A 27469-nucleotide genomic window follows, 5' to 3' on the forward strand; every position below is an offset into this window, starting at 1 on the left:
AATTCTTTTGTTTTTCTTTATAGGTCACCCTACCTCAGTGGTATACAGTGGGTTTGTTAAAAAAAAATGCAAAAGGAAATTATAAAAATGTAGGAAAGAGCAAGGTGATGAGGGTAACAAAAAAAATCTAGGCAATGAAAGCTTGGATATTAGATTGGAAGGATGGAGTATGGATAAAGTAAATGTTTTCAGATATTTGGGATTGGACTTGTCAGTGGATGGTTCTGTGAAGATGAGGTAAACCATGGAATAGAAGAGGGAATAAAGGGGAGTGGTGCATTGAGACAACTTTGGAGATGGAACTTTATTCATGAATGCAAAAAAGGGAATTGTACCAGAGTAGAGTGGTACCAACACAGTTATATGGGTGCAGAACATGGGAGGCTGTAGGTAGGAAATATATCATGTTTGAGGGTGATGTATGGTATGAATATTATGCAGAGAATTTGAAGCATGATAATGAGAAGATGGTATAGGGTTACCTAAAGTATAATTCAGAGGGTTGATATAATAGTACAAATGTCTCTTGACTCAGGAAATCATAATAACACAGTTGCAAACAAATCATAGAATGGGTGGGTGGATAATTAGTGTAATTTTGTCATTTCAGGCCAATGGGCGAATGATCTTGGAGGGTGTGTTGAAGATATACTGGGGAGTGCGTAATGTCATCCACCTTAAGGAAGAAGATGATCAGCGAACGATTGCTGTCCGTAGACGGTCCACTACAAATTCTGCGGCCTTTTACTCTGATAGTGAGGATGAGGTCAGTGCAAAAAGAATCTAAATGTTTTAGGGATCATTGTTTAAATTTTCTTACATAATGTCAGCATTTTTTTTTTTCCCACATTTTCCTATAGAGTTGAATTTCCCTATAATTTACAAAATTTGATTATCCCCCAAACATTGGAATTTCCTAAAAATTTCTTGAAAGCCTTCAAAAATATGAACATTTTTACTTATGTGCAACCCATCAATAGATATTATTCACCTTTTTATTGTGAGCTTAAGGCACCCCTAAACTGAAAAGGTAACCATAGAATTTCCATCATATTGTTTCCATTTTGGCCATTTATCTTGTATATGTTTTATTATTCTCCATGGGGAAGTGGAACAGAATCCTTCCTTCGTAAGCCATGCGTGTCGTAAGAGGCGACTAAAATGCCAGGAGCAAGGGCCTAGTAACCCCTTCTCCTGTATATATTACTAAATGTGAAAGGAGAAACTTTTGTTTTTCCTTTTGGGCCACCCCACCTCTGTGGGATACGGCCGGCGTGTTGAAAGAAGAAAGATGATGTTTATTATATACCAGATTAATGATATTTAGAGAAATGTTCTCCAAAACAAAATGAAAAAAATTGAGCATGTTGTTCTCTCAGATTATAGATTCTAGGAATGTAATCCCCATTGATGGTGGTTGTTTAACTATTTTTTGTAATTGGAGAAATTTATCAGTAGTGTACTTATGTAATTATGACTTAGTTTTGCTAAGGCTGGTCAATTTTATGTCTCATTCTTACTGCCTCACTGCTTCTCATTTACTGTCTGGTGCCCTGATTACTAGGGCATAGTATTATAATTAATATGCTCATAGCAATACAATTTATGTATGAAAACATATATTATAATTTTTTTGCACAATTTCTCAAATTAGTTTGTGTCTGATGCAGATGTATCTTATTTGATAGAAAATGTGTTGTGTATACTAAAGTTTTACTGTGTGTTTTTTTGACATACAGTGGTCCCTAGAGTTAGGGTATTAATTTGTTCTACAAGACATATTATACCTCCAAACTATCATAGCTCAAACCCCAAATTATGTGGTTTTGTGGCAGTTCATTCCAAGATCCCTGGAAGTGCAACTTTTACTGTACCTTGCTCACATATCACTTGCAGGCATTGTATCTCCCTTCATTTTCTCTCTTAGCCACCATAACAACAGTCTTTCTAGATTTGTGTTTTTGCCTGATAATAGTAGGGATGGTTGTGGAAAGCCATATTCATGCACTAGTTCTAATTGTTTCATCAGATCTTTTCACCATTTTTTGTTTGATCTTCAGAAAAATTACAAGTTTGCTGCACACATTAGGGGCCATGATAACTTCGTAACACGAAAATAGTGTAATTAAGTCACAAATGCATATCATATCTCAAATTTTTCATTGCAGCTCAATACTGAATTCATTTATGAGGGTAAATCATAACTCAGAATTATCATAACTCCATCTCATTGTAACTCCATGGACTACTGTACTGAATATGCATTCAGATTTTTAAGACATGTTCAAAGACTTGAAAATATTCTATTACAGTATTTCTTAATTATTGCTCCCAAGGAACAGACCCTTTGGCGCGATGATTGTCTAAATGGTTGGCGAACTCCTCAGTCTCCGAGCTCTCCACAAACTCCTAAATCAGCCACTGTAATAAGAAACACGGTATCCTGTATATTTCCTAGTGAGCAAGGGTTAAGGGAGAGAGACAGTGTTAATCCTTTCATCCCTGGAACATCAGCCGATGCAACACTTTCAAGAGATGATGGGACACCTGCCAGTAGTAGGATTTTGGGTGGGACAGAGTTGAAGGATCAGACACCTAAAGAAAATTCAACTGAGTTGGAGGATGAGGATGATGATGATGGAGATATGTGGAAGAATACTGACTATAAGACATGTCGTAACATGAATGCCATATTAGATGCAGAGTGTGGAAACTCCTCAAACCCATCAAATGGTATGATGCATGTTACTATGAGAGAGGACAGTTCACTTCACTCTGGGTTGCAGAGTGATGTTATCTCCCGTAACAATGCCAAAAGCAAAAACTCCTCTCCAGAAGTTATGCTCAACAACAATTCTTCATATCCAAATTATGAATCTGTTCTTGATAATGAAAACAGCAATACACCTGTGCTAGAAAATAAAGAATCAGTGGAAATTAATACTAGCATTGATGATCACACACCTTCAAGAAGGGTGGCTATGAAGACAGGAAGTACAGCAATTAGGAGGAGGCCAGGCAGACGGATGGATAAGACCAAGCTAAAGGTAGGCATCAGATGAATAATTATAATAATGTGATTTGTTCTTGTGATATATCCTCTACTGTATATCTGACACTTCTGTTGCATAGAAATTTTAAATAAAAATATTGATAATGTAAAAAATGCAGTATAAGTATTTCTCCAGTATTTTGATGTACCTGTGGGGTAAAAATTTTTTTTATCTCCAAAATTTTTTCTTATTATCAGCAAAATTTCTTGACAGTGCCTCTCCCGCTATCATTTGCTCTCCTTTTGCACTCTCTCACCACTCTCTTCACCTTTCTTTTACTCTCCATATACTCTGCCCTTCTTATATTACTTCTGCTTTGTAAAAACCTCTCATAAGCTACTGTTTTCTATTTTATTTCTTATTGTTACAAACTTCCATTCTCATGTGCTGTTGTCACCATTGTCCTATTCATTTTCACTTTGATGTAGGTTCAAGTTCTTCTTGATAAAATGAGCATTTTCACATTTTTTTTTTCAACAAACCAGCCATATCCCACCAAGGCAGGGTGATTTGAAAAAGAAAAATGAAAGTTTTTCTTCTCAGATTTAGTAATTTATACTGGAGAAGGAACCACTTGCCCCTTGCCTCTGGGATTTTAGTCACCTCCTACAACATGCATGGCTCATGGAGGAAGAATTCTTTTCCACTTCCCCATGGAGATAAGAGGAAATAAAGAAGAACAAGAGCTATTAAGAAAATAGAAGAAAACCCAGATGTGTGTGTATATATTTATGCATGTACATGCATATGTGGTGTGGCATAAATGTAAGTAAAAGTAGCAAGATGTACCTGATGTCTTGCGTGCTTGTGAGACAGTTGAAGTACGAGCAATCTTACCATCGTGTAAAACAATTACAGGTTTCCATTTCACACTCACTTGGCAGGACAGTAGTACCTCCCTGGGTGGTTGCTAATCTACCAACCTACTACCTAGGAATTCTTTATTTATAAACTCATAAATCATGTAGCTTTGGTAACACATGTAAATACTGTCATAGGAAAAAGTGAAAGGAAATATTCTTTGTCCCAATTGATGATTTTATTTCCATAGCTTCAGTTACATTATGGCACCTTTCAGTGATCACAAGTCACTTATTAATTTCATCACTGATTTTTTTTTCTTTTTTTAAAATGTCAGCCGTTTCCCACCAAAGCAGGGTGACCCAGAAAGAAAGAAAAAACTTTAATCATCATTCATCATTTTCACCATCACTCATACATGATCATTGTCTTTGCAGAGGTGCTCAGTTATGTTTATAAAAGGTCTCCTTGATTTACATGGTGTATGGTTTAAAATTACTATTCACTTGGCTTTTGATTGTAGGAAATAACACATTATATTTATGAAGTATTAAGGTAGTAGGTTGGTAGACAGCAACCACCCAGGGGGGTACTACTGTCCTGCCAAGTGAGTGTAAAATGGAAACCTGTAATTGTTTTACATGATGGTGGGATTGCTGGTGTCTTTTGTCTGTCTCATAAACACGCAGGATTTCAGGTACGTCTTTCCACTTCTACTTACACTTAGGTCACACTACACATACATGTACAAGCATATATATACACACCCCTCTGATTTTTCTTCTATTTTCTTTCTAGTTCTTGTTCTTGTTTCTTTCCTCTTATCTCCATGGGGAAGTGGAACAGAATTCTTCCTCCATAAGCCATGCATGTTGTAAGAGGCGACTAAAATGCCGGGAGCAAGAGGCTAGTAACCCCTTCTCCTGTATAAATTACTAAATTTAAAAAGAGAAACTTTCGTTTTTCTTTTTGGGCCACCCCGCCTTGGTGGGATACGGCCAGTGTGTTGAAAGAAAAGAAGAAGATTTATGAAGTACTACAATTACAAAAGAAGTTTATATAAATGACATTAAGAAATTAAAAAGAAAAATCAGAGACTTTATTACATGAATTATTAGGTACAAACATAGCATCATTTGGACTTGAACCAGGATTAGCCAGGTGGCATCCTTAACCTTTAATATTGGCATGGTATGAGGATGCCACCTAGCTAACCTAGGGGCAAATTCACATGACAACTTTATACAGTTTGTTACATTCATGAAAGTTTGGTACTTTAGTTTACATGGGTTATTAATTTCCCATGTCATTGACAGAGACGGTGCTCCATCAATGGCCACTTCTATTTAAGAGAGACAAGCTCCTTCACCCCTCCCCATGGGTCGCCATGTAGTGTGTGGGTCACATCCTTAGTTACAGCAGAGGAAGTTCTCAACATGCTGTTGGAGAAGTACCGAGTGGAAATGTCAACACGAAACTTCGCCCTGTTTGTGATTAAAGACAATGGAGGTAAGAAGTGGCATATTCATAAATTGTTGAGGTTCTTCATATATGTGACTTGCCTTTTTTGTTTATTAAAAGTGTAAGTGAATACTGGAAGTTTTATCGCAAGCATCTTCTTTTTCCAGCTGTTAGATTTTTTCTACTACTGCTTTCACTTCCATCACATTCACTCATGGATCTTCAGTTATTTTAATAGTTCTCATTGTTTCTCATCCTAAACATGAAATTTCGGCCTCTGTTTGATCTGTTTTAACCAATTTCTTAAAATACAATAAATCCTTGATGTAACAGACTTTGGGAATACAAGACAAAATCTGTTGGATCACTTGTTTTGGAAATAACAGACAGTCCTTTGATTACAGAATTATTGTTATTGTTATGATCAAAGTCAAAACAGTCTCATCTCATTCCACCACAAATGCCATTGCTGGCCACTTGCTCCCCCATTAGTACATTAAATCAAGGATTTTCTATATTCTCATCTGTCACATCTCCCTCTTTATTCAGCATTTTACAGTGGTAGTAGTAGTAGTAGTATCATTAGATTAAGCAGGAGGCACTAAACCAGTGGTAAGTTTCCAGTGATAGACCTCACACAGGTTTCACTCTTTAAGACAGGCCAGTAGTAGTAATAATATTATATAGCTAACAACTGGATTCCATCCTGATTTTTTTTCAATGTGGTATTCAGTTTTTATCCAAAGATGGTAGAAGCCTGATTTTAATAGTGTGTTTTTTGTGATTAGCAGACAGAGGAGCGAGTATCTGCCATTCCTTGCACTGAATTATAGTAACAGATTAAGCTCTTCACATAATGGTGGGAAGAGGAGTGATTGGTGGAATGACAAGGTAAAGTGGGAGAATTAGTTTTTTTTTTTTTTCAGCATACCAGCTATCTCCCACCGAGTCAGGGTGACACGAAAAAGAAGAAAAGTGTGATTTTTTTTTTCTTTTTACACACAGTAATTTATACGGAAGGATTTAGAAATAGTAAGCCATGAGAAGTTTTTACAGTTTAGAAATTATATGAGGAAAAGAAGTTAAGAATGGTGAGCCAATGAAATTAGATAAGTCCTAATCAGTAGGTTTTTGGTGAGAAGGAACAGTGATGGAGAGAGATTAATGAAGCCAGAAAGCCTGAGAAGCAAATAGATTTGGCAGTTAATAATGGAATAGAAAGATGCTGGATGGGGAGGTGGTGGTACTGGAAAGGCAGAAAGAATATTTCGGTGAATTGTTGAATACTTATTATGAAAGGGAGGAGGTGACTTCATGTATTGGGCAGGCAGGAATAACATCTTATAAGAGTATGGAGGATCCATAAGTGGATGTGAGGTATAGTGCTTGATGCAGTGGGTGGCATGAAAGGGGAATAAACAGATGTTATTAAGACTGAGATATTTAAAGTGTAACAGGAAAAGTTACTAAGGACTGGCAGGGAGCACATATAGTTCCTTTGTACATACAAGGAAAAAGGGGACAAAGGAGATTGTGTAAGAAATTATAGGTGAATAAGCCTGTTGAGTATATGGGTAAAGTGCATGGTAACATTAATGAAAGAGGTAAGGGTAAGACAAAGTAGGATTGGAAATATAAACACATATGCAGTATAATGTGATCCTTTATTGACTACGTTTCGCCCACACAGTGGGCTTTTTCAAGTCACAAACAGAACTACCTGGGGTGGAAGGAACGCGAGTATTTATAGTCAGGTTCAGAGTGCTGAGGTCAGGTGGAGAATGCTGCATCTGATGATGTACCGAGTGAGGTTATAGAGTCTAAAATCTTGGGTAGCTTGGAAAGGAGATTGGACAAGTTTGTGAGCAGACCTTCTACAGTGTTCTTATGTGGGATAGCGATGAAGAAGCTTCTTGGCAAGTGGTTCAGCTATGTTATAGAAGCCACTATTCTGGTTGAAGTTGTCGGATATAGAAATAAGTGATGATTCCAGGATTCTTCGGTATTGAGTGTTGTCTTCTGTGGCGATAAGTCTTGAGTTTCTGTAGTTTATCAAGTGGTTGTGTGAATTACGGTGTTGTACGCAGGCATTCCTTGTGTCGTCAGACCTGCTTGCGTATTGGTGTTCTGAAATACGTGTTTGGAGGTCCCTTGATGTTTCACCAACGTATAACTTGTTGCAGTCATTACAAGGGATTATGTATACCCCTGCAGAGGGTGGAAGCTTGTCCTGTCTATCACTGGTAATGTCCTTGATGGTCGTGGTTGTGGAGGTAGATACTTGAAATGAGGTATTGGAAAAGATGTTGGAAACGTGTTTGGCAATGGAGTTGGTGGGGAGGACTTCAACCAGAATAGTGGCTTCTATAACATAGCTGAACCACTTGCCAAGAAGCTTCTTCATCGCTATCCCACATAAGAACACTGTAGAAGGTCTGCTCACAAACTTGTCCAATCTCCTTTCCAAGCTACCCAAGATTTTAGACTCTATAACCTCACTCGGTACATCATCAGATGCAGCATTCTCCACCTGACCTCAGCACTCTGAACCTGACTATAAATACTCGCGTTCCTTCCACCCCAGGTAGTTCTGTTTGTGACTTAAAAAAGCCCACTGTGTGGGCGAAACGTAGTCAATAAAGGATCACATTATAGTGCATATGTGTTTATATTTCCATTGTGTCGGTATTTTATACCATTTATTTCCACAAAGTAGGATTACAGAGGGACAAGGAGGGTTTAGGAAGGGCAAGGGATGTGTAGACCAAGAGTTTACATGACAGCATATAAATAAGAATTTTATAAATAAGGATAAGGAGCTGTTTATTGCATTTATGGATCTAGAAAAAGCATTCTATAAGGTGGATAGGGAAGCAGTGTGGAAGATGCTCTAGTTGGGGACTCGTCAGAATTGTGATGTCAGTACACATAACAGCGAATGAATAAGTGATGTTTCCTGTTTTGAGTTGCCCTATCTTGGTGAGAGATGGCTAATAAAGTAAAAGAAAAAATAAGAACAAGAAAAATGATGTGTGTAGTAATAAAAGATCATTATATAACTAATATTGATCTGTGTTTTATAAGTGAAAGCAGGAAGTTGTTGAAATGAAAGGTACTAGAGATAGAATGTTTTCAGATATGTATCGTTGAATGTAAATGATAAAACAGTGCAAGAAATTTTCTGTTTGGAGTGAGGAGGACTGAGATACTTTTGACTGAATAACAAGTCAAAAGTAAGTCTGTGGATCAACAAGGAAGTTAAAAACATGGGCATTCCATTGTTCCTTGCTGTAGTTAGTGATATACTTTTTTTTTTTTTTCAACAAATTAGCTGTATCCCACCGAGGCAGGGTGACCCAAAAAGAAAAACGAAAGTTTCTCTTTTTTACATTTAGTATTTTATACAGGAGAAGGGATTACTAGTCCCTTGCTCATGGCATTTTAGTCGCCTCTTACAACACTCATGGCTTAACCCTTTCAGGGTCCACAGGCCCTCTCCAAGACTTGTTCTCAGGGTCCCCCAAATTTAAAAAAAAAAATTATTTTTTCTTATGAAAAGATAGAGAATCTTTTCCCGATCATAATGACACCAAAAGTATGAAATTTGATGAAAAACTTAGGGAATTATGCTCTCGTGAAGTTAGCGGTCTCGATGATGTTTACGCATCGGTGATTTTGCCCACTTTGAGCCCTATTTTCGGCCAATTCCAGTGTACTAGTTGACAAAAATCATAACTATTTCGCTAGAACTCCATTTTTTCTATCGAATGAGTACAAGAAACCACCCATTTACCGATTTCAACTATCCAATACAGTGGTCAGAATTTAGCAATTTTGCCAATCTCACACAAATTTCAAAAGATGACAATTTCCGAATAGGGCCCAGAATAAACAAGAAAGACATTCCTGGCACTAAAATAACATTTCCTCTGCTCATTGGTCACGTCCCCACGCCCCTCTTACATTCTTTTGCTTTTCACTTTGAATTTTTATTCTCACAAAAAAATAGAAGATTTACTGTTATGCAGACTACTGCATTAGTTTAGAAATAGTATCAATAATATCAGCACACTTGTGAAAGAATATTAGACTCACCAGTTGACGTGTATTGGACGCATAGCATGATTTGTTTACTTTTGAACTTTGGTAAAAATCGAACATTTCTGCTACTTTGAGCTCAATTTCAAGCTACTTTTCATTGTAAAACCAGTCAAAATCCTCTCAATTTCTGTAATATATCTTCCATTCTATAAAATGAGACAGGAAAACTAGAATACAACAATAAATGCCATACGAAAATACAGTGCAAAGTCACTGTTTTAATCCAAAAACACGGTCGAAGTTTTTTTTTCTCATTATGCACTGTGTGCTGCAGGATTTTTTTTATACTGCGCACACTGACCACATAGACCCATTCTTTCATATGTAGGCCTACCAGCTTTCTCTCACTAGATTTGAGGGTGCTAGAATTTAGGCATACTAGTACGTCATGGACACTGGTGCGTAAGCCGTACTAGTATGGCCGAAACCCTGAAAGGGTTTTAAAGAGGAAGAATTCTGTTCCACTTCCCTATGGAGAAGTGATATACATATGAACATTTAAGTACTGTACTTACAAATAATAATATGGATCACACCAAGGACCACTTGCCTCATAAAGTGGGACTTTTTGTTTTAGAGAGACGAAGAATTCGAGACGACGAATATCCCCTGATAACACGTGTGATGCTGGGACCTCATGAAGATGTGGCACGTGTATTCATTGTGGATGCACAGCAAACAGAGGAGATTTCTCCCCAGGTCTGTAAAAGATGTTGTGTCAGAACTGAAAGTTAGTGAGTGATATCACTTCTAATCAGTGAATGTCACATAAACTCACTGACAAATACCTGACTCTTCAGTGGTGGTGCCTTGAGGCTAGTGAAGGGCTATTCATCCCAGGAATTGAAATTACCTTTCCCTTGGATCAGATGTAATTACCTCCCATTCCCCAGGTATTGTACGATCCCTATGGCTTGGCACTTCCCCATCAGTAATAATAATAATAGCTAGTAATGAATATTATGACAGTGAAACATAACACTGTATATCACATCTATGAGAGGTTATTTGCATAGGATTTTTTGAATATCCATGTTACCAAATTATTAACCCTGCTACTCAGCATGACCCATACAGGCTTATCGCTTGTTTATAAATATACAAACATTACCCTGCTCTTGTCAGGTTAATATTTATAAAGTAGAAATACGTACAGTGTTACAAGTTGATTTTAGGTATATCCTTGCAATATTTTTTTTTTTTTTTTTTCAAAGAAGTGTAACAAAGGCAGAATTGTATTATTTTTGTTGGCCATGAATTATCCCCAAGCTTTTCTTATGTTTAAAATTCTTCTGTATGGATAAGTGTTTGTTTAAAAGTATATTACAATGTCTTGAGTCTCGTTAGTGAAGAATTTACCCCTTATATTCGTGCATTTATTATTTTATTCTTAGGGTAGCGCTTAACTTGCAGTGGTCATGCAATATAGGGGAAACGGCAGGTAATTAGGTTTATTACAAGGAGCTGAAGCATTAACCCCTAAACTGTCCAAACATAGATCTATGTTCGCTCACATAGCGCTCTGAACTTAGACCTACGTTTTTTTACATGCTTTCAAATGGGGAAAATTAAAGTCGGAGCGGTATGCACATAAACGTAGATCTACATTTGGACAGTTTAAGGGTTAAGATTAGTTTATGTACGTTTCCTATGTACTGTAATACAGTGGACACTTGACCAACAATTTTAATCCGTTCCAGAGAGCTTGTCCTTAGCCGAATTTGTCGTTAGCCGAATTAATTTTCCCCATAAGAAATAATGGAAATCCAGTTAATCCATTCCAGACAGCCAAAAGTATTAAAAAAAAAAAATATTTTTACATGAAATATACATTTCCCTACAAAGAAAACAATGAGACATGCACAATAAATACATAAATAAATACTAAAAATGACACTTACCTTTATTGAAGAGTATTGATGAGACACTGTTTTTCTTGAACACTCTGGCATTTTCAGAGTGATACATGAGTAAAGGCTTCACTTTGCAATCCCCACTAGCATTACAACAAAACATGAGAGTTAGCCTGTCTTTCATAGGCTTGTGTCCTGGGAGTGCCTTTCCTTCTGAGTAATGTAGGTCCTGTTTGGCATTTTCTTCCAGAACAGGCCTGTTTCATCACAATTGAACACTTGTTGGGGTTGGAATTTTTCAGCTTTACCATGCCTTGTCACACTGTGTATACCACTATGATTCTTAAATCTCTCAAACCAACTTTTGCTGGCCTTAAATTCGCCAATATGAGCACTAGTTCCAGTCATTTTTGCCTGTTCACCTGGGTGTTAGTCAACCAGTGTGGGTCGCATCCTGGGGAACAAGATTAACCCTTTCAGGGTCCAAGGCCCAAATCTGGAGTCACGCACCAGTGTCCAAGAATTTTCAAAAAAAAAATTTGTTATTTTTTCTTATGAAATCGTAGAGAATCTTTTTGTGAAGGTAATAAAACAAAAAGTACGAAATTTGGTGGAAAATTGACGAAATTATGCTCTCGCGAATTTTGATGTGTCAGCGATATTTACGAATCGGCGATTTTGCCGACTTTGACTCCCATTTTAGGCCAATTACATTATTCCAGTCAACCAAATTCTTAGCTATTTCACTAGTATTACTTCTATTCTATCGATTGAGCACAAGAAATCGCCAAGTCAACTGTTTCAACTACAAAATAAAGTGATCAGAAATTGTTAATTTGGCCAATTTAACACAAAGTTCAAAATATTCCAATTTCAAAATAGGGTCCAGAATGAACAATTTAAGCATTCCTGGCACTAAACTAACATTTCCTCTGTTCATTAGTTATGTTTTGAGGCTTTACAAATAAATTCCATTTTGATTTTTTATTCACATAATGAATTTTTATTCACACCAAAAAATAGAAGATTTACTGTTATGCAATACTGTAATAATTGTATAAATATCATCACCATATTTGTGAATGTATATTAGACCCACCAGCTGATGTGTATTAGACGTGTGAGGTCGTTTGTTTACTCTTGAATATCGGCAAAAATTTAACATTTCTGCTACTTTGAGCTCAGTTTCAAGCCATTTCCAGTGCTAAAACCAATCAAAATCACCTCTATTTCTGTAATATGTCTTCCATTCTATCAAATGAGACCAAGAAATCGCAAATACAACTATAAAAAACATACGAAAAAACACTGCAAAGTTGCTGTTTTAATCGAAAAATCATGATTTCATTTTTTTTCTCTCATTATACACAGTGTGCTTCAGGATCTGTTTTATGTGGTGCACACATACCACATAGATGTATTCTCTCATATCTAGGCCCAAATGTACCACTCACAGTTTATCAGAGTGAGCTGAGCTCATGGCGTATATCTACGGTTTGGACCCTGAACGTAAAGCCGTAGATCTACGGGACGGACCCTGAAAGGGTTAAGGGCCCCAATGGAAATAAGTTGAGACAGTCCTCGATGACGCACTGACTTTCTTGGGTTATCCTGGGTGGCTAACCCTCTGGGGTTAATTGTTTCTCATTAAGCCACACCAACAACACACACTCCATATATTCGAGTAGTACAGTTGACAGTGGTACAGCAGCAGCTGATGGTGGTGCAGCAACAGCTGACGGTGGTGCAGCAGCAGCTGATCGTGGTACGATAGTATTTCTCACCCTTTTTACCACAGGGTTGGCACTAGAAGCTTTCTTTGGGCCCATGGTGGCTTATTTAGCATTTACAAGCACTAAAAGCAATGGAATAATACAAAATGTATTGAATGTATGCGTAGAACCGTCTGCCCTGGCCTGTAAACAATGGCACACTAGCTGAAGGCAGGGCAGCTGAAGCACTCAGGCTGGACAGACAGGCGGACGCGTTTGGGACGAATGTCCTTACCCGAGTTTTTCATCGTTGGTCGAGCCAATATTTTTACACAAAAACTCACCGTTACCCGATTTTATCGTTAGTCGATGCCATTGTTGGTCGAGGGTCCACTGTACTAACAAAAACTATTGTATAAATGTGGCATGAATGTTCTAATAATTATGAGGAGCATTGAAAATAAAATGTAGTGTAACATTAATTATATACTTATTTGCATAAAATTTACTTCAGGTGGCACAGTTCCTTAACTTGAGCCTGGCCGAATGTCGTGCCATCCTTCGACAGTACGAGCAAGAAGAACTGCGGCAAATTCTTGCTGTTAAGCAAAAGTGAGTTGAACCTCCCATGTACTTTTTCCAGAACTTATTTTTTTTTTTTAACTCAACGGTCACATCCTGCTCAGTCAGGGCGTCCCAAAGTAGACGGCACCTTTGATGAGTTCTGAGAGTTTTTTTTTTACTCACGGAGCCTGGCCTTGGACCAGTCAGATTCCCATCACTTTTGCATTTGTATATTACAGCACTGAAGATGAAAAATATGATAAAAAACTTTGTTTTTTATGTATAAAATTAGGAACTTACTTTTATTAATTGGGTAGAGTAGTTTACTGTATGATTCCTCTTATTGCAGGTATGAAGACATGGCATTTTACATCCAACGAAGAATGAAGGAATTGCGTGGTGTATGAATTTAGTAGATCTGATAATGTCCCTGTATAATGTTGTATTTGCAGTATGCCAACAAAAGATGAAAGTTTGTTTAGAGCAGATTATTGCACTTTAATAGCAAAAATTATTTGGCTGCTGATAATAATTAAGGACTTAGAAGCTCAGATCTGCAACAGAGTAAAACTCTCACATTTAAGGTAAGTAGTGATTTGCCTTGATAGACCAAGAGACTCTTTTTATTTATTTTTGTTGTTGTGTGTATGTGTTTGTGTGCATGTGTGTGCGTGCTCACCTGTATGTGGTTGCAGGGGTCGAGTCTCAGCTCCTGGTCCCATCTTCACTGGTCACTACTAGGTTCATTGTCTCCTTGTGTGTGTGCATGTATGCATGCCTGTGTGTGTGTGTGCGTGTGCAGGTGGAGAAGCTTCACACTTGAATTTGTTTTACAATCTGCAAGTGCAATAATATCTTAATTCTTCCATGATATATTGCAATACACAGGTTTGTAGAGGGGTGTTATGTATCCAGAAGTTAGTTATCAGTACCATTGGGATCATTATACTGCACAAGTATGAATCAGAATTACATTCCAAAGGCACTGTATTCTTATATAGGTATGGTGTACCCTCATAAAGGCATTTTAATAATAAAGTAACATGTGCTACTATCAACTTTGTATTGCTCCAGTGTTAATGGAGGTTTGGCCTGAGACAGCTCTTAAAAGTTTAGTAGCACTGGTGAATGGCTACAATAATGTGTAAATAACATAGCTCAAAAAATTTTCAAAACATTAAAACTAATTACTTAAAGAGCTATCTGCAGCTTCATATAATGTGAGGTTAACTTTTTAACATAGGAACACGAGCTACTTCAGACTGTGGATGCCACAACATCTCGTGTTGTCTGAGACTTAGGTACTGAGGGACCTACTGGTTTGGAGCATACACTGTGCTCCAAATACAAGGTGTTTCACTCGTAGGAGGCTCCGAGTCGGTACTCCCATAGTTGCAACCGTCTTGTTTGTATATTATGTCTGTAGTAAATGATAACTCAGGACTTCCTACCTGTAGGACCCGATTTATCGTTTGCTGAAGACATAATACACAAACAAGATGGTTGCAACTACGGAAATACGATCTTGGGGCCTTCTGTGTGTGAAATACCCTGTAGTTTGTGTGTACAATAATGAATTGATAATTATGATTGTTATGAATTTTAATCACGCTCTTGGGGACTGATGCTAAAGCCCTTGATTTATGAATGATGCTGAAGAAAATATTTAAAAAATTATATGATACAGTACATCAGTCATAAGTATTGATAATATATTCCTTGTTTTGCAAGAGACTGTAGGCATAATTTTCATCTTTTAAACACTAAGTTAAAGAAATGCAGGCTTGAAGTAATTTATAGGAATGCAAAGTTAATAGTGCCTTTTTTTTTTTTTAATTTTGTGCAATGTATGTAGTATGTAGTTATTCTATGAAAGAATTGTGGTGCTTTCTTAAAAATTTATGCAAAAAGGCTTCTTAGATACTCGAATGAGATTAGCTAACACAGAAAAGCAAAGAAACATTAGATATGTGGAAATAACTAAAACTGAAGTGAGGTATGTGTGCATATTACTTCTGTAGCCTGAAGTTACTGTGCCAAAGAATTAACAGTGAATACTTTAACACCACACTGTGTGTAAAATTGTATGTACTTTACCTGCATGTAGAGTCATGTCTGAATTATACACTAGCCATGCTTGATTTATTTTCAGTTCATCTTATGGCTTAATTGTGGTTTACCATGCTGCTTATCTACTTTAAAGGCCCTGTAGAGTAAAAGGTATCATTAATAATCACACATAATAACATAATCATTCTTTCATGATAGTAGTTTTTCAATGTTTCTAACTTAGTGAGGATATAAAGAATAAATAGGCAAAACACCGTGACTGGAACAGTACACAGATAAACCTACACATAGGAGAATGAAACACATGATGATGCTTCACTCTGACTTGGACCATTAACTAGTCACACAGAAGCATGAAGGGAAGGGAGTCATTATATATATATGAGAGGGGGGGGTGGGGCCAAGAGTAGTAGGAAGACAAGAGGTGGTAGCAGTTACAGTAGTACAGTGGACCCCCGCATAACGATTACCTCCGAATGTGACCAATTATGTAAGTGTATTTATGTAAGTGCGTTTGTACGTGTATGTTTGGGGGTCTGAAATGGACTAATCTACTTCACAATATTTCTTATGGGAACAAATTCGGTCAGTACTGGCACCTGAACATACTTCTGGAGTGAAAAAATATCGTTAACCGGGGGTCCACTGTACCTTGGTACTCGAACTTAACTCATTCCAGAAGGCTAATCGAGTGCCGATCTATTCAAGTACCTAACTAGTTTTTCCCATAAGGAATAATTAATAACAATTTTTCATCTCTGTTGTGACTCTTAACCAATTTTCTTTTTGGCTGGCTGTTATCACTAACCCTCTTAGGCCCTATGGTGACTTATTTATACAAATAATATAAAAACACTAAAAATGCGAAGAAACATGAAATAGTTTACAGCGAAGTTCAGCGGAGTTTTGCACTAAGTGACAGCTGCAGGGAGACAGACGCACATATTTGGTCAAGTGCCGAGCAAACAATTGACTACCGAGCAATTTTTTTTACCGGACAAAGTGTTTGAATACTGAATTGTTTGAGTTGGGAGCTGTTCGAGTACCAAGGTACTACTGTATAGTATAATTGTAGAAGTATTGGTAGAGGTAGTGGTGGTGGTAGTAGTAGTAGTAGTATTAGTAGTATAAGTACATGTATTGCAACAATGCCACTATGCCACTGTTACACTATTTGTATTACTACTGCTACTACTACCAGTACCTCTACTTCTAAAATTATACTACTACCTCTACTTGTCCTACTACTCCCAGCCCTGCCCCCCATCTCATAAATATATATATTCTTGCTTCCTTCCCTTCATGAGTGTATGTGACTAGGTAATGGGTCAAGTTGGACCAAAATGTCATAGGTTAATAGTGAGGATATCATATTGACATAGCCAAAAGTGGGTCCATTTTTTCTTTTAAATTGTGGAAAATGCTAAACCAATAAGGATCATATAGTACCTGAGGAATGAAAGGCCTTCAGGTTTGATCCAAGGAAGGGAAGGTTAAGTCCAGTTCCCTGTATCAAGTGTTCCTTCATTAGCTTCAAGGCACCTTGAGGGGAAGAGTTAGTATACTTTATGCATGACTTAGCATATTTTAATTCATACATAAACCTTGGGTTTCAAACTATTGCTCAAATTGTTTTGTCAGAATGGTCACTAATAAACAAATGTGGATTTGTGAAATTGTGGCAACAGCCAATAAGAAGTGATAAAAGCAACTTGATAAGCAGGAACTTTTGTTTATGGAGCTACACAGTGTTTCACTCAGCATAGTGAGCTTTCTTGAGTGAATTTAGGAAATCAAAGAAATGCTTATATATATATATATATGAGGTGTTGTGTAGTAATAGAAAATAAGTGCAGTCACGGCCAAAATCTGGGTTAGTGAACAGGTAGTTTCCTTAATGTTTTGTCTGTTTGTTGTAATGTAAGTTAGGCTCAGAACCCCAAAACAAAGTATGGTAACTTAAGCTTCACATCTCCAATCTTCCCCATGCATGCATTTTACTCTATTGTTTGAATGTGGCGCTTATTCTTTTCTGCTGGGCAACACCTCGTATATTCAGGAGGAGAATAATGCATCAGGTGTATTGTGTTGAATTATAATGCATATTGTAACTCCCAGCATCCTGCAAACATACAAAACATGGAAGGCTTTGAAGCACTTTATTAAAATAGCAAAAAACTGAGCGGGTGATAGTTGACAGATTTATCTTAACTCTTATAATAAGGTAGTATTTGGAACAATTAGTCATGGATAAGCTAAAAACTTATCATATTCTCTAATATACTTGACCATTAAAGATTGTACAGTATTCAGTAAGCATGTTACCTCTATTCTTTGCTGAGTAAGAAATTTGATGTGCAAGAGATTGAACATGGTTGGTAGGAGCAGCATCATTTGATACAGTATATATTCCAGCAAGAGTCCTTGCTTAGCCTACATGGTAGAGCATCTAGGCTAAGCCAGGATTTTTTTTTTTTTTTAACACGTCAGCTGCTTCCCACTGAGGCAGGGTGACCCAAAAAGAAAGAAAAAAACTTTCATCATCATTCAACACTGTCTCCATCACTCATACATAATCACTGTCTTTGCAGAGGTGCTCAGATACAACTGCCAGTATCCTAAACACCTCCTTTAAAGTGCAGGTATTGTACTTCCCATTTCTAGGGCTCAGATCCCTGAATCCCTTCACTAAATATTACCCTGCTCACACTCCAACAGCTCGTCAGGTCTCAAAAACCATTTGTCTCCATTCACTCCTATCTAACACACACACTTGCTGGAAGTCCAAGCCCCTCACCCATATATATATATATATATATATAAATATATATGTGCACAAAAATTTTCTGTATTCTTAGTAGAAAACGGCCAATGTGTTACAAAAAAATATTTCAGCACTTTAATTTTCTTCTAAAGGCCAAGATATTGAAACATACCAGTAGGTTTATTAGTAGCCACTATTATAGTTAATACTGTAATGTATTGTTAAAAAAAATAATTTATTACTATAAAAAGTGTGCTAAATCTGTATGGGTCATGCAGCAAAATAAAAAGTTCAATCATGCCATATTGTAATAGTGCCATTTATTTTAGTTTGCATCATTTTGAGGTTTATTACCCTTTCACAATGTTTGCCAAGTCCTCTTAATTATTCCTTCCAGTTACCTTTAGCTTTCTGCATATATTTGTTCCCAATTTGCATCTTTCCATGTTGTTACCATACCTGTTTGTAATGACCTCCTTCCTTAGGCAACTTGTATTGTAACATACCCAATCTTTATTTCAAAAAATATAGTGACTACTTTACTTAAGCAGTAGTCATACTAAGCATGCTAAATTCACTGGCGAGTGCTGTAAAACACAGGTAATGTTCTGTATGATAAGACATGTGCAATACCTGGGTATCTTAATTGAGAGATGTTTCACCTGCACTGTAAGTTTTATCAATGTAATACTGAAGCAAGTGGAAGAAGTGGAGAGATGCAGCAGTTCAACATGTGGTTAAGTGGCAGAGCCTGTTGGTGGAGGAAGGTTAGGCCCATAAGGTGGGCCATGGATATAGCAAGAAGTTGTATCAAGACCCTGTGGTGTTGCTTTCTCAGACAATTATCATTAAATCAGTGGTATAATACTAGCAAGTTGATGACTAAGACTTGTTTACAACACCTGGATACTCTTACTGAAAGGCATTTCACCTTCACATTAGGCCTTGTTGGTAAACCTATCCAGGTTTGGCACCTGTTTTATTCATCAGCTTGTTGGTATTGTCCCTTCAGTCTAATGATACGTATGTGGCACAGTAATGACATTAAATCTTGGTACAGAAAATATCTTCTACAATTCCATTACTAATCTCTGGCCCAACTTATGCCCCCCCCCCCCTATGACCATATCTTCAACTGCTACATCTCTAGTACTAGCTCCAGTATATAAGGATCTATCTTCATGTCTGTGTATTATAGTAAGAAAGCCTGTTGCATAGGTGAAACATCTGTCAATAAGGATACTCGTGTATTGCACACATCTTACTCATCAACTTGTCAGTATTATAACCTTACTCTTATGATACAGTACTGCATAGTACTATGAGAGTAATAAGGAGAGTACCTGTAATACTTGATGGTGATATTGCTTCAGAAAAGCCATGTAATGAATATAGGAAATAAATTTTTAATACATAAGCATTTAGTCAAAAAAATAGAGCCATGAATTAATGGGAATATTGTAACATCTTACAGTATTCAGACACATTGGTTTTGAATATTCAAAATCAACATTGTGTTGAAAAATTATTTCACGTTTGATTACGATCACTTGTTTTAAAATTAGGTTTTTTAAGATGTGTTTAGATGCATTTTAAAATGTTCAAAACCCAGAAAACTTTCTCTGTGAAGAGAAATTAGGCTAAGGTAGATACCTAAATAAGTCATTTCTTAAATTAATAATAAATAAATGGTTCCTCTGACTTGTGTTTTGAGAGGAAAATGAATAAAATGAATTTAGGAATTACTGTGATACAGTGAATTGTGAGTGTCAGTGCAGAAGAGGATGTGCTAGCATAGGAAAGGATAGATAAGAATAGTGTTCACAACTAACCCACAGATTGGAGATGAAAATAGATGAAGCAGGTTGTCCTGAACCATTATCAAGGCATCAGACTGTGATTTGCCCTCTTTAAGAAGAGTAGGATAGGGGAGAGAATGAGTAAAGTGGGAGCAGGTACAATATTGAATATTGAAAGGTATTCAGTGGATCATTGGAATGAAAGTATGTATGTCTGCTTTTCTAACTGTGGCTATTGTTGTTGACAACTAAATACAACAGAGAGAGCCTTAACAATTAAAATTATATCACAACACAAATACTGTATTACAGAAATGTACAAGATGGCTTAGCAGGGAAAAAGCTTTATGTGATGAAATGTTGCCTTGATGTTTGACTGTTTTGCATTTATTATGGGTCATTGCTAAATACACATATTTCAGTAATATTAAGATGAATATTGTGTAAGAGATTGAAGCTATTAGAATGAATTTGTTGAATTTTTCTGAAATTAGTACTCATTTCCTTGCTGCACTTAGTATATTAGGTGCTGCACAAAAAGAAAAAAAGAAAAAAAAGCACTTAAGGTATATAATAAAGATAGATTTTTTTGATAGATTTTGTAATCTGCAAAAACTCTCACTAGCTTTAGTAATTCATGTACTTTGTTTAGGACCAAAGAGATCAAAGACTTGATTATGCAAAAAATATAGGGAATGCAATAAGCTCTGACCATGAGTCTCAGACAGATGCACTGCTGGATGCATATATCTAGTTAGTAAAAATGTTAATGTGATTTGTTAAGTCTATCCTCATCTTAAACTTTCCATGGTGCCCCATTAAGTTTCTTTTCTTTTGATCTACTTAATTATTATGTTTGGTACTTCCAAATATGACTGATATTTTCATATATTGCCTTTTTTTCAATGCAGATGAAGGTCTACATCATATTTGTATGTATCTAGAGCTGTCAAGTGTAACGTTTTCAGATATATTGGAGGCAGCATTATTTATGCATCATACCTTGAGGATAGGCTAAATGCATACGATTAATATCATGTATATAATCATTTCATAGTTTGGGCATTGCATTCCAGTAAGGGTTACAACTGTTAGAAATAAGGCAGGAAAGTGTGACCAGTAATACAGTGATAAATGCCAGTTGTAAGTATGGTAAGGTTTCACATATCTGGGCCTTAGTGATTACTGACCAGGTCTCAAAAGTCTGTCTTTCAGCCAGCTGTCAAGAATGTGTTAAATGTTTTGTTGTACTGTAATGACAAGTCTTCACTCATACTAAAATTATTAGTTTGTTGCATGATAGAGTATAGATTGATATGGTAGGTAGGCTTTTAGCAGTTTTTATCAAAGTATGGAACTGTAATATGTAATTTAGCTAGAATTTTGCAGTAATGTACTGTATTTTAATTATATTCATGGTAAAACACTAAACTTCGAGATCATGTGGTAGCTGGGGAATAGGAAGTAATCAGATATAATTCAAAGGGGATAGTACCTGTGCCATAGGAGGTAAGCAGGTTAGATTTAAAGAAAAGGATAGTGCCTGTCCCATAGGAGGTATTCAGGTTTGATTCAAAGAAGGGGATAGTGCCTGTGCCATAGGAAATAATCAGGTTTGATTCAGAGAAGGGGATAGTGCCTGTGGCATTGGAGGTAATCGGGTTTGATTCAAAGGGCATAGTTCCTGTAGTATAGGAGGTAAATGGATTTGATTCAAAGGGAATAGTGCCTGTGGTATAAGAGGTAATTGGGTTTGATCGAAGGAGTGGGTAAGCTTTAATTCTTTGATAATTTCACCATCATCAAGTACCCCTTTCCTTTGAAGGGATACGAAGTGCCAGACATCATACTACCTTATGCTGGGAAGTGTGATTCCACACTACAGACTTCACCAGACACTAGAAAATTTGACCCCGTTCATTTTTACGAGGGCATTATAAATGTGCTAGGAACTTCAAAAAAGTTCTTAAATATTGGTATGTTTTCCTTCCCTTACTTCACACTAGTGGCTTATTGAATTTAAACTTCCAATAATATAACTGATAGTCATATTAATGCCTTATTCAATTAAGGATACAAGTCAACAGTTGTGGGTTGCTCAAACACACTGGTACCTATTTACTGTAACACAGCACATGCAAGGTGATTTGACCTGCCTGGAGATCGAACCCAGGACCCTTTGGTTGTTTACCAGATAATCTAACCACAGCTCAGCCAATTCTTTGTTAAATACATTTTCAATATTACATATATAATATGTAAATTTTAATTATTTTGCTAATAAACTCCTCAAAATAGTTAGCACGAAGCTCTTTGTTGTTTTCAATGTTTATTGCGTTCAAGTCATGATGTGCTGTTGTTTCTACATATATGGCTGTGCACTTGTGCAATATAGAAGAATGCATGTTAAATTGATGTTCCCATTTTGTCTTCCCTTTAACTCTGACATTCCACCAGAACCTATTGATTTTGCTACATTCTTGTAAAGCTCTACCTATGCTTTGTGCTTTTTTCTAATTATGTTGCTTAACATTTCTGTTATATAATTCCATAAATTTGATTATTTACTGCCTTTTATATTGCTTATATGAGCCTTAACTTTGGCATAAATATATTCGTGATGTACTTCTGCATGTTCATTCCCAGTATTTTTCCATTATTCAATGGCTTTACTGGCCTTGGGATGGACAAGAAGCCTGTGCTTGTTTAGTTTGTGGGCAATACTACACCCCAATGACAGTTCTTTTATGCTACGTATTTGTGCCTTAGGGCAGAGCTAATTAGGGAGTCTAATTCAGATATTAACATTATCTTTTAATATTACAGCATGGCTTTTTGAAAAATGAGCCTACTTTGGAATAGTATTACATAATATCATTTGTTATGAAACACTTATCAGTAATTGATGGTTTATCTTAGAAGTGATTATGATAGACTTCATTAGTAAGGAATTGGCACTTGGACAGTTCATGTGTTATACTTTTATCTGCAAACACAGTATGTGTCTTAAAATCTTATTCCAAGATTTCAGGTAAATAGGCTTTATCTTGATGTATCCTGCAAGCAAACACATTGTTGTATATTAAGATCTCTTTAATACCAGAATAATGTACCAAATTGTTGGGTAATAGTCATTAAGAAAAGTGTTGTCAATGAGTGTTTCATGTGTGGAAACTGTTTAAAGAGTTTTGTGTAATGAAGCAGTATTTTGTGAAATATATATATATATTCAAATGTACTCTCATACTAGAAAATCACTGCCAAAACCTACATTTTCAAAATAGAAAAACTAAAATGAATATGATATTTCACTTCTTACCCTGCGATCCTCCATAGTGCAGTTAAATATTTTCTCTGTGCTGAAGAGGTTCCCAGACCGGATCAAAATATAGCTCATTTCCTCTCTATTTTTATAATGCGGGTTGTCGGAGTGATGTCATTGCATCTTTAGTTTTAACTTAGATATCTTAGTGCTATATTTGAGTTATATGCAAGCAAACACTTTGTACTGTAGCTTAATTTAACACTATGTACCTTTTTTAATTTAATGCTGAAGATTACAGTTGTATTTTAAGAGTTTTTTTTGTAAGGAAACTGCATTGTATTCTACTTTAAAAAAAACTGCACAAACAATTTCACATTAAATAAAAGTAGTATTATACTGTTAGCCTACATGAAAGCAGACAAGAGCCCTAAAAAATAACTTGTAGTGTAGTGTGATAATCCATGTGTTGACTCAGAAGTGCCATTTTTATCTTACATGGTGTTTAAAAAATTATCAAGTGTTTCACTGGTACTGTTTAAAGGCTGTTTGGATGTAAATCATTTAAGAAGTATAATAAATATTTATATTGTATCCACTCTTTTTGGGCATTAACAGTAATAGCTTTACTATGAAACTTTAAATGTTTATATTACCCCAGCTTGTCATTTCAGTAATGTCAAGACATTTGTAAAGATATGATACAAGTGGAGGCTAATGAAAAATGTTAATGATTCTCATTGTTCAACAGCAGGGATACACAACCTTTTCATTGAACAAATATTAATGACTGAAACCTAAGTACAGTTTGCAAACTGAGTGAAACAAATGAAAGGTATAGTAGACCACCACCTTTTGTGTGGGTTACATTCTTGAAATTGGAACTATATATAAACAGATTGGAGGGAATTCTAAACTGTCGTATCGGAGCGCCTCTGCAAAGACAGTGATTGTGTGTGAGTGAGGTGAAAGTGTTGAATGATGAAAGTTTTTCTTTTTGGGTCACCCTGCTTGGTGGGAGACGGCTGATTTGTTAAAAAAAAAAAAAAAGGATTTTGTTCCTGAAACTTCAAAAAAATCTAACATGTATTTTTAACTTAATTTTGCAAAAATAAGAAAATAATTATTTTACAGTGGTCTTGGGGGGGGGCACATATTATGGGGAAGTGGAACAGAATTCTTCCTCCGTAAGCCATGCGTGTTGTAAGAGGCGACTAAAATGCCGGGAGCCAGGGGCTAGTAACCCCTTCTCCCGTATAAATTACTAAATTTAAAAAGAGAAACTTTGGTTTTTCTTTTTGGGCCACCCTGCCTTGGTGGGATACTGCCGGTTTGTTGAAAAAAAAAAAAAAAAATTGTGTTCAGCACATTATATAAAATTAGGATAATTTAACCTAAGTTAACCCAGTGAACCCAAACAATGTGAATGCTGTATTTGCTATCTTAAATTCTGGTTGTTGATGCACGATGGGTTTGACTCAGTGGAAAGGGTTACTGTATTGAACCCTCCTATTTTTTCATCAGGTCATGGTTAGTCATGGTTACTTGTTACACAAGCTCTTATCCTCTCATTGTCTTGAATTGAATGAATTGTTGGTTCTCTTACACCAAAGGCAAAAGTTGCCATCTTCATATTTGAACCACCTTTGAGCGTCTCAAGCAACTTTCGTTTTCACTAGTTTCATTCTTAAACTTCTTAGCACCTTAACTAACATTAGATATTCTTTTTGATGCCATAATTAATATCCACGTGAGACAATGTGATGAAAATATTGGAAATGGAATGATAAACACAGGAGAATAATGTCCATGAGGCAACTGGTGGTGGCATGGGTGGGGGTGGGTATAAACACCACAGTGATGTTTGGTTTAGGGTAAAACATTAGAGGCCAGAGGTGCATGGGAGGGGAAATATCCCACTTGCACTGGAGCAAAAACTGAAGAATTCTATTCGGTTTGACTAATGTTAAAATTCTCTTAAATTATTACATAATAGAAAGACAGAAATAGGACATAAAATATGAATGGTGAAGTGTAGGAAATGCAGTAGCTGGAAGCTCAAAAGGTGGTGATCTACTGTATTCAGTGTCGCAAGTAAGCATTAGTGTTTCTTTTTTTTTTCTTCTTCTTTTTTTTTTAAGACATCAAGTGCCACATTTGTAATGCTTGGTGGCAACCAGTTGTGCATTCCTGTTCAGCAACATGTAATTTTTGCACTAACTTACAGTAAGCCCTCGATTTAATGGACCTCAATTTAACGAACTTTTCAAATACAAATAAAATCCACCAAGTTATTTGATTCGGAATCAAAAGAAAACGTCCATTGGTTACAGAAGTGATCGTTGTTAAAATTATGGGAAAACAATCTCATCTCGACACAGCATCACTGGCTGCTCACACCTTCCCTATTAGTGTATTAAATCGAGAGTTTAGTGTGATCATGCGTAATTAACTGCCCAGGGATTTTGGAACTGTTAAGTGTCTGAAAGCATATTTTTCCTTAAATGCTTGTTGTGTACTTGTACAACTGATTATACGTGTATTTGTAGATGTCAGCCATTATCAACTAGTTTTTAATACTACCAATTTCACATTTCATTTCTTCACTGCAAATACAAATGCTCAAATCTCACCTTAATGTAAAATTGTACTGCATATGTTAAATGAGCCAAATATTCAGGTTTATATTTAAATTTAAGAGTTTTCTGTAAACTATATTACAACTTCAAAATTCTTTAAAATACTCATATTGGTGTACAGTATATTACTACACTATAATTGTACTTTCATATCTCTTTTTAAATATTCTTTGTCTAATGTTATAAAAGACTTTGGTCTTTGTTAGTCAGCTACAGTATTTAAATGTCATCAACTAAATGTATCTTGGCAGATTTTTAGATACCTAAACCACACATCATATTCCATATCTTTAGATTTAGTACATGGTAAAGATTTAGTTTAGTTACAGAATTAAAGAATACTTACATAAAAAGTTATTGTACTTTAGAATTTATTTACACATTTCAAAACTATATTTACAGGATTTATAAATAAATCTTTTATTAAATCTTATTTTAATTATCTTTTATATTTTTTTATGTAATATTTTAATTGTAAATCTAATATGCATGATATGAATAAAGCAGGCAGCTGAGTGATTATATTTATCTCCTAGTCTTCAGTGAGCATGTATGTAACAAGATAAAATTAGATTTACTATTCTCATAAATGCACCTATGCTTTCTATCTTCAGACTTCTCAAGTGAAAAGGGTGACTTTATTAAAAGAATTGGATCTGCCATTCCCTTGAATCAATCTTTCTTACAGTAATTCTCATGCCCAGGTGTGTATAACCCACTTCCATGTGGGTTTAGCTCTTCCCTGTGAATATATTCATGAGAAGAGCTAACCTGTAGGGTTGTACTTTGCCTGAGGAATGTTAGGCAATCAAGTTTGGTGCAAGTGGAGGGCAGCTGCAGTTGCTTACATCAAGAGCCCTTCAGCATCAAGATGCCCCCTTGAAGGGTAAGTATGCATAAATTTTGTATGGGCGACCATAATTTCGACAAATGACAAACATGCTGCATGACTCCACACAGGTTTGGTGTGGAACCCGTTACCAGACCTATTATATACTGTACTTATGTAATCTTTAGACTGTTGCTCACAGGATGGGTATAGGATGCATAATATAGCTTATCAAAGTAAACTTGTGGGTTTGCTGCACTTGTGCAAATAATTGATCATTGTAGATCTTTATAGGCTGATGCAATCAACTATGGAAATTCAAATATATTTCCAGTATTAATACTCTTTTTTTTTTTTTTTTTTTCAAGCTTATGAAGATATCCAAGTAAAGCCACTTGACTTCTAATCACAGCAAGGAGTAACTAAATCTCTTGTGAAATTCACACTTCAAATTCATGCAGACCAGGGCCTCACTGCCTGGCCATGGACCACGCTGCAAGGGCATTGACCTTTAGTATAACACAACCAATGATTTTGGCAGGAAGAAAGAGTTCAGGGCAC

General features: G+C 36.2%; 1 protein-coding gene across 2 annotated transcripts in view; it reads left to right on the top strand.

The window, feature by feature from the left end:
- Positions 1-26594, top strand: part of Rassf (Ras association family member) — a 39684-nt gene extending 13090 nt beyond the window's left edge. The window contains exons 5-10 of one of the 2 annotated variants that reach the window (XM_053774172.2): positions 611-766; positions 2337-3047; positions 5171-5363; positions 9994-10115; positions 13496-13593; positions 13895-26594. In XM_053774172.2, coding sequence (XP_053630147.1) covers positions 611-766; positions 2337-3047; positions 5171-5363; positions 9994-10115; positions 13496-13593; positions 13895-13952 — 1338 coding nt within the window. In that variant the 3' untranslated portion in view covers positions 13953-26594. The remainder of the gene's footprint in view (positions 1-610; positions 767-2336; positions 3048-5170; positions 5364-9993; positions 10116-13495; positions 13594-13894) is intronic. The other variant, XM_053774174.2, reaches the window with a different exon arrangement.
- Positions 26595-27469: the final 875 nt, after the last annotated feature.

The sequence above is a fragment of the Cherax quadricarinatus genome, chromosome 7, assembly GCF_038502225.1.
Source record: "Cherax quadricarinatus isolate ZL_2023a chromosome 7, ASM3850222v1, whole genome shotgun sequence".
Lineage (NCBI taxonomy): Eukaryota > Metazoa > Arthropoda > Malacostraca > Decapoda > Parastacidae > Cherax > Cherax quadricarinatus.